The sequence below is a fragment of the Crocodylus porosus genome, unplaced genomic scaffold, assembly GCF_001723895.1.
Source record: "Crocodylus porosus isolate Cpor-Errol unplaced genomic scaffold, CroPor_comp1, whole genome shotgun sequence".
Taxonomy (NCBI): Eukaryota; Metazoa; Chordata; order Crocodylia; family Crocodylidae; genus Crocodylus; species Crocodylus porosus.
Genome location: NW_017728915.1, coordinates 8,480,916 through 8,489,531, shown reverse-complemented (window position 1 = coordinate 8,489,531; position 8,616 = coordinate 8,480,916). Strand labels below are relative to the sequence as shown.

At 44.7% G+C, this 8,616-nt stretch overlaps 1 protein-coding gene across 2 annotated transcripts in view; it reads right to left on the bottom strand.

The window, feature by feature from the left end:
• MBTPS1 (membrane bound transcription factor peptidase, site 1) overlaps nucleotides 1-8,405 on the bottom strand; it is a 47,181-nt gene extending 38,776 nt beyond the window's left edge. For both annotated transcript variants that reach the window (XM_019535653.1, XM_019535654.1), the window contains exons 1-3: nucleotides 8,320-8,405; nucleotides 5,457-5,978; nucleotides 2,326-2,583 (exon numbers count right to left, since the gene is read on the bottom strand). In XM_019535653.1, coding sequence (XP_019391198.1) covers nucleotides 2,326-2,583; nucleotides 5,457-5,643 — 445 coding nt within the window. In that variant the 5' untranslated portion in view covers nucleotides 5,644-5,978; nucleotides 8,320-8,405. The remainder of the gene's footprint in view (nucleotides 1-2,325; nucleotides 2,584-5,456; nucleotides 5,979-8,319) is intronic.
• Between the last annotated feature and the right edge of the window lie 211 nt (nucleotides 8,406-8,616).

Below are 8,616 nucleotides of genomic sequence, written 5' to 3'. Positions count from 1 at the left end.
AGTAAGTTGGATGCTTATCTTGCTGGGATCCTATGACCCCAGCTGACTTCCTGCCCTTTGGGCAGGGGCTGGACTCGATCTCCCGAGGTCCCTTCCAGCCCTGATGTCTATGAAATCAGGAGACAAATAAAAAGGTTCAAATCGATTCAGAAAACATTTGGAGAGCTTTGAATCGATCTGGAGAGTTTCAGAGATTTGGGCAGTCCCTACTTGCCATTGCAGGGAGCTAGATCCAGATTCTGTGCTGGTAAGTGGGGGGCAAGGAGCTGGAGGAAGAGGGAGAGGACCATGGGGGGGACCCCTGCCAGGCCCCACCCCCTGCCTGCTCCCCCAGCCCAACTGAGTGCCCCTCCACCACCTCTCCAAGGCTGCCCTACCCAGCCCCAGCTCCTGGCTTTTTGTTGGTTTTTTTTGGCAGTGGGGGGCAGCAAGGATTGCCGCCGTGCCCCCGACATTGCAGCAACTGGCGAGTACAGGGCTTTTTTTCTTTTTTTCTTCTAAAGAGCTAGGAAGCTGGGGCCAGGCAGGGCAGCCACGGACAGGACTGGGAGAGCGGGCTGGGGCCTGGGGCCTGTTTGATTCTGAATCAGACTCAGCTGAATTGATTTGGGACAGCGATTTGAATCACCAAATCGAATCACTATCTCCTGAATCCAAAGCGAATGCTAGCTACTTCGTACAGGCCTATTGCCTGTTTCTCCCACAGCATCTTGCCCCCCTTGATGCTGTGGTAGAAGTAGCCTGCCACCTTCCTGCATTTTGAAATCAGGTGGGTGGTAGAGATGGCACAATCACTGGCAGCCCTGTCCTGTGAGGACTTTGCGAAGCTTCAGGAGCTGATTAGATAAGGAGGAAATTTGGCTCGATTTGGCACCCAAATGTCCAACTCATAATCAGACCTCCCACTCAAAGTCCTGAGCTTCACCAAGGCATCTGTGACTATGAGGTGCAGTTTGTATGCCACAGTGGATGCCAACAAAGTTGGCATCATGGACTGCCTTGACCATACTGGCCCCACTGTCGGTGACGATGAACCCGTGGGTCAGCTCGCCCTGCCCAACAAGCCACTCCTGCACCATGTGGTTCATGGCCACCATGATCTCCCTTGCTGTGTGGGACTCATCCATCACCTCAGCCTGAAGTAGAGCCCACCGATGGTCTGACTGATCGTACCAATGCCCTGTGAGGGAGAAGCAGGCGTGATCTCCACCCCAGCTGCTCCAGATGTCAGAAGTGAAGTGCAAGGCTACCTCCAGCCCTGCCTTGTGCAGCTCCTCCCTCAAGTACTCCCTGCATGCCTCATACAGGAAGAGCACCACTGCCCTGCTAAAGGTGGCACGTGAGGGCACTTGATAGGATGGGACCATGAGCGCCATGAGCTGCCTGAACCCTGGCCGCTCAATTAAGGAGAAGCTCTGGCCATCCAGAGCAAGCATCTCCCCAATGCTATGGGCAACCTCAATCACCTTTATAATGTGTCCCCTTTTGTCTGCACCTTTCCCCCACCGCTCCAAGGTGGCCTGCCTCTGCTTTGTGGGGACAGGGGCTTTGGAGTGAGAGGGGGACTTCCCTTTGGGCATGCTCCCACTGATGCCAGGCTGAGGAGGAACAAGGGCAAGGGGCTGCTGCCTCCTGAGATGCAGCAGCATCACCATGGTGGTGAAGTGTTTCACCTCCTTGCCCCGACTGATATGCCTTCGGCAGTGCTGGCAGATAGCATACTTGGGATCATCTGCCACCTCAAAATGATCCCAAGCTACACTACTCCCCCACTTCTGGGTTCAGGGTGGGGATCCTACCTTATCCCCCTCTTCAGCAGGCAGAGGCACAACAACAGGGAAAGCTAAGCCACCTGCCTCCACAACCTCCTCTGAGAAGGAGACCTGGCTCTAGGGGAACTTTGAGAACTGCGGACCACAAAGTCAGATTCCTCCTCAGTCCCCAGAATTTCTTTAGCTGGTTCCAGATCCAGCTCCTCCTCTGGCACTGGGAGGCTCACACTGGGAGCTGAAATTGGGGTGGGCTGAATCTGAATCGAACATAGCTCATTTCACACACCCCTAATTGACCAGTAGTATAGTGCCCTTGATCACTACAGAAAATACAACTTCTGAGTCACAGCTGTAATCACTAGCAGTTTAACGAAGTAAGAACTAGATAGTTTCACAGTTAAAGGGATGAGTCTTTATCAATGCTTTCTCATTTGAGCATTTACATCATACTAATTTTGGGAGGCTTGAATAAATCCTACAGACTTTTTTTTTTAATACAGTGAATGGAGTGAAAACAGTTTAGAAGCCACTCTTAAACAAGGAATATACTTACACTCCAAATACTTGAGAGAGCGAAAGACTTTCCTCTGGGGTGTTACCCGTTTGATGTTTGGATGATCTTCCAGTGTCAGCACTCCATCTCTCTGTTTCTCATTGATCTGGATCACCTCAAAATCACTAGGATAGTCACTGGCTGGGTTGTTGCGAGGTACAATCCTCCAGTTCTCTATATCACTGTTCTTCAATGCACTTGAAATAAATTTACTTCTAGCTTTAGCTGTAAAGTATCCATTGAAAGCCACAATGTATTCTGCAAGGAGAATACCATGTTAGAATTGACATTTGAACTGTATATTACAAAGGATACTTTTACATAGCTCCAGATGATGAAATATTCCTACTCACCGTCAAAACAACCACCACAAATTAAAGGAATCCCTTATACCTCCTAAATGAAAATATTTAGATTCAATTTGTGTATTATTAATGTAACTTGGATCTCTATGTATAAGTTCATATTTTGGAAGCAGGGGATAAGGATATTCATTATAATGGAAAAATAAGAAAGAGCTCTTGACTGCCTGACTACTCTCAACTGGAGTTAGATTTATTGAGAAACTGTAAAAGAAATAAAACATAGTATTACCCTATTTACAGGCATATCAGATGAATTAATAATCCATTTAACTTTATAACAATGCCAGCCCTAGTTTGTTCTCTATTGGAACAAACACCAGTTACTTGCACATTGGTTAATACCATATACCACTGAAGTTCACAGGAACTCTTGGCCCTATTGTGTACTCTGGGTGAAAGTACACAGTCATTCTGCGTGACTGAAACTATCAACTTCAAAGCTGAAAGGAAACTTTGAACTAAGTCTGGTCAATGCCAAGGGTCTGAGAAGCAAGGTAACAAACCTTAACAAGAAGGAAAAAGTTTAAAGCAGGTTTTTCCTATAGTTAATGTGTTCGAAAGAGTGTAGACACAGGGTAGGTGCACAATGTTTTTTCCAATCCTGAGGCAATGTATTTAAACACAGCATACTTTTGTGAACAGTTTGTTTTACATGGCTTTCTGCATTTTATGAACTAAACATTTAAGAAAAAAACTGGCATGGTTCTGAATTCTGAAAACCTGATGCCACCTCTGGAAAGAGAATGAGTGTTAACAGTTGAATTGGTAAACAAAACGATACAAAAACTAACATAATTCCCTCCACATCTCCCCCCCCAAAAAAATTAAATGCTAATTTAGTATTCAGTTTTATAAGAAAAGAATTTGTTATCTGATTGATATGTGCTATTTTCACTTAGAACTAGAATTATGTTATACTATGTTATGCTATTATGTTAGCACTATAAATTGAAAGTCAGACCCCAGGAAGTTACATGTCAGGTCCCAGTTCTGAGAACGACAGGCAAACCTCAACCCCGTGTGCAACCTCACTGAAATTAGTGACAGTCTGCCCACACAGAATTAGTTCCAACTTCACAGGTATTGGTCTGAACTTTACAAGCATATCCACAACTTCCACTATAGTTAGTTGCAGAAACAGGGCTTAAATTGATGGTAACATGAACACCTATTTTAATGAGGTTATTTACAGATTATGCACATGCTTAAAATGATGTAGAATCAAAGCCCTAAGCCTTGAACAATATACCTACCCTGCCAAAAGGTTAATATATTAATTTCACATAGTTCATTCCTTTTACTCATCTTTCACTGTATTATAAAATAAATATAACTACTCAGTTACAGTGTAAAGATGGTTCTTGACATTATCATTGAGTGTTTAAGTAACATCAAGTTTCAAACAGCTCCCTATGTAACTGCATTATTTTATTTATACTCTCCTCCATGCTTCTTTGTTGTCTCTCCTAGTTCCAGCTAGTCTAGGAGATGGGACAGCAAATTCCTTGAGGTAAAGATTGTTTATACAAGATCAAATTAGATGTTAAATATTCTTCTATAAGAAATGCTATGATTTTTGAAAAATAGAGTACACCAAATACGAATGTCAATGCTGCTTAGCCATTTCTCATAATATTTTATTCCTTTTGAATGGCTCTCTTCTCCACTTTAACCAATCCAAGCTTTTTATAGGACCTATAAAATTCTTCACAACTCAGTTCACTTATTTATTTGTTCTGGCTTGCTAACCAGAGGAGGGCCACTCGTATGATCAGGGGACAACAGGGCAGGCCCTATGAGGACAGGCTGCGGGACCTGAACCTGTTCAGCCTCCAAAAGAGAAGGCTGAGGGGGGAATCTTGTGGCCTGTTATAAACTAGTCAGGGGGGGGGATCAGCAGGCATTGGGGGAGTCACTGTTCCCCCGAGCACCGCCAGGAGTGACCAGGAATAACAGTCACAAGCTGGCAGAGGGTAGGTTTAGGTTAGGTATCAGGAGGCGCTACTTCACAGTCAGGGCAGCTAGGGTCTGGAACCAGCTTCCAAGAGAAGTGGTACAGGCCCCTACCCTGGGGGTCTTTAAGAGGAGGCTAGATGAACATCTTGCTGGGGTCATTTGACCCCAGTATTTTTTCCTGCCATGGCAGGGAGTCGGACTAGATGATCTGCTCAGGTCCCTTCCGACCCTACAAACTATGAAACTATGAAACCCCCTCAACCCTTTTTGTTCTGACAATCACATTAGCCTTAACTGTCATCTGTCTGCTTCTCTCCCAAGTACCTTTCTGCATTTCCTACTTATAAGCATCCTTTCTGAGCTAGTCCATTGAGCTTCTCCTCTTTCAAGTGTCTTCAAGATTCATCTCTGATTTGAATATAAGTCAACAAATGACGTGAAACACAATACTCCTCTAATTCCATATTCCCCCTGCCAAATATTTAAAATCATTATACAGTGCACTTCTGTAGCCTACATGAGCAGTGCATCATTATTATTGTTATTATTTTTTACCATCCACGCCTCCTGACTTCCCTGCTCCCTCCCCTTCCAGCTACTATGGCACACTTGTTCACATCTTTCCTTAAGTTAGCTAGATGCTTCTGAAAATGGGACCAGGCTCTGCTCCATGACTGTAAAGAACTTATCACAAAAGGATCCCATGCCACCTGGAACTTTACAGCATTATAACCAATACAAATAATGTACATACCATCATTGTATTAATACCTAGGTATTAAAACACTTTAAAACCTAGATTCTCATTACCATGTTCTACTACTGTTGAAGAGAATTCCACTTTCAAAGTAAGATGAGAGCATCCAGAACAAGGATGGGCCTCCTGGGAAGAATTTCCTACTCTGGTGCCCAGCTGTTTCTTGCCACAGAGCAAAATCACAATCAGGACCAACCAGATGTTTGCAAACTTCATGGTCCTAAAAGAATAGAGTTTCATCCCAAAAACTCCATATATTCAAGTCACACTTGTCTTCTTTAAAAATTAGTTCATTTTTGTTGCAACGCTGCCTTTGCTATGCAAAGTACCTATGAAGTGTGCTAATGCTATTGAACGGGATATTCTTAATGTTGTGTCCAAGATAAGCAAAAATCTAGATTTCATGGTCTTTTGATGTCAAGCCTAGTGAACAGGCTCATTTCTTTCTACGCTTTTTCTCCATTTTGGAAGACAGGATTTTCTTACTCAGGATGTGACAGCTGAGTCCTAAATTCCATTTTTTGATGGGAACGATAACCCCACGGTAGAACTAGCAAAGCTTTTTGCAATCCCACCTGTAAAAAAAAACAAAACAAAAAAAAAACCAAAAAGTTTTAGCTGTTATTAAACAAAAAAAGTTTAAAAAAATATCAAGACTGAACCTTATAATCATATTACTTCAGCCTGCATTAGACTTTTAAACACTGGTGACTTTTCAGTAACATTTCATTGGAAAAAAAAAAGTCAAAAGATTTAAGAACTTCTACCATTCCTGACATGTTCATGACTGTGACCAAAATACATAATTACATCTACCAAAGAGTTCAAAATTTCTTTTAGCAGCAGCTGAGAGAATAAACCAGCACCTACAGCCTACTATGGAGATAGAAAGAGAGCAGTTTGAAAAACTAATCATACTCACATAATTCCTTCCTTCTGGAGAAAAAAAGTCAATCAAAAACCACCAACACTACAGCTCCACTGGCTGGTGCTGCACTAAAAGACAAAACTCCACTTCAGACTACTGTTCCTACCACCAGCAAGGAACAGAACACTGCACAAAGAAAGCATTGAGTTCCAGGCAAAAAGAGAGGTAGTATAAATGAAAGCTCACTAAACCTTCCTGAAGGTGGAAAGAAGGTTGTTACAATGTAACATTAATGCATGCCATGCATGTGGGGAAAGGGAAAGATTCAAAGAGAAAAACAAAACAAGATACAAAGTTGATGGCCTCAGGGCCATAAATACACGTTATTTCCCTTTTGCCCCTTAGGAAAGTTTTAAAACAGAACTACAATATTAACTACTAGGAATTGTTGTATTTAAAAAAATTCAAACCCTCTCTTTGCACATGCAGCGCCTAAGGAAGCATTGCCTTCAGTACTGACAATTTAGCAGCCCAAAGTCCAATTCATTTGAAGGATTATTTTGGTTTTAAACATCCACATGTATCAAAAATTATATCTGTACCAAGCAAGGTGGAACAAAAAGGAGTAGATAGGATAAAAGATGGTTCTGATGTTAAAAAATTATTCTTCAGCTAGATTGTGTTTCACTTAGCTTATAAATAGATCTTGAATGAAGAAGAAAAAGCAGAAGAGTCTGAAAGACAATAATCCTGACTTGTATGCTGTCATGCAGGATTAAAAATGTATTAGCAAGATGTCTGAAACGTCTCCTGTGCATGTTAAAAAATAATGCCCAGGAAAGCACATGGCACAAAGAGGAGAGAATGTTGACAGGTCTTGTATTGAATTCCAGTTTCTCCAAAGGATAAGTGTCACCTTACCTTTCTTGATTTTAGTTTAGTTACTTCTAGGCCTTTTTTTTCCTCCAAGTTACAGCACTATTACCGCCTACTGCCATCCAGGATTGGCAGCATCAGAAAGGAAAATGCTTCCTTTATAATTATACAATCATCTCTTTATATACTCATCTTTACATCCACATTTGTAGAGCGCTCAGCCCTACAATCACAACTACTAAGTTTATGATTCAATATTGCATTGAAGAGTCAGCAGATAGATATTTTGGGCACTCAAACTTCCCTTTCTATCTTGCAGATCAAGGCTGGAAACCACATGCAATGTTTCTTGCTTTTTGCTCTGCAGTTAAAACAGGTAGAAACTGATGCCAAAGGAAAATACTAAGGGCAAGCTCAGTGTTACTTTGCTTGGCCTTCCTATTATGGGAGTAGACCTCATTTTTTACCTGAGAGATTTGTATTATACAAATAATTCAATTAGCATATAGGTGCATCTCTGCCCATCTTCCTTTACAGTACTTGTGAGTCACATGAAAAAGAGGTCTCCTCTGATCCCAGACCAGGAGAGTAGAAGCGCATGTGTGTAAATGAGTGTGAGAGTGTAGTGGAAGTGGAAGTGAAAGTGAATCAGCCTTCCAGGACACCCTGGGAAAAGGGAGCCAGGTCCCCAGTCTACACAGCCAGCCCGTGCATCCCACCGGGCCCCCCAAGGGTCTGAAAACGTGGTGTTAGGCAAGCAGTAGCAGCAGCCGCCATTCCCTTTCCGAGCCGTGGGGTGCCGCTGGCAGGGTCGGCGCGTGCAGGGGCCGGGCCTATCCGGGCACGGCGGGCTCAGCTAGGGGGTCGTGCGGCGCCGGAAGCTGCGCCGCAGTGCCGACCGAAGCAGGCCCCGCCGGGTAGACAGTAAGGAGACCCGATCCTGGCCGCAACACCGAGAAGACGAAATTGGCAGCTGCAGGCCGCCCCGGGGCTGGGAGAAAGGAGTCACCCGGGGCACCGCACACACCGCGCTGCTGGCCCGGCCCAAGCCACAGGGCGATGCTCCCAGCGCCATAAGCAACTTAGACAAAAACCAGGAGGCTCGGAGCGCCCGACCAGGCCCTGCACCCCTCCACGCCCTGCATCCCCCCGCGTCGCTTCCCAGCACTCACCGTACTGCCGCTAGGCTCACAGGGCCACCCGCCGCCATTTTGTGCAGTGTTTACCCCGTTGTCTCGCGAGAACACGTATCGACGCCCGCCCTGCAAACCACAATTGCCAGAACAAACCGCGTTGGCGCATGCGCAGCCCGAGGAGGGTTAAGGGGCTGTCGTGACTCCCACAAGTCTCGCGAGATTTCGGCGCGCCTGCTGGCCAATGGGGAGAGAGGGCGGTAGAGCCCCACTATGACGGGGGCAGAGGGCGCAGGTTGGCAGGGTTCGCGGGGCTGCTGCGCTACGTCTCGCCTC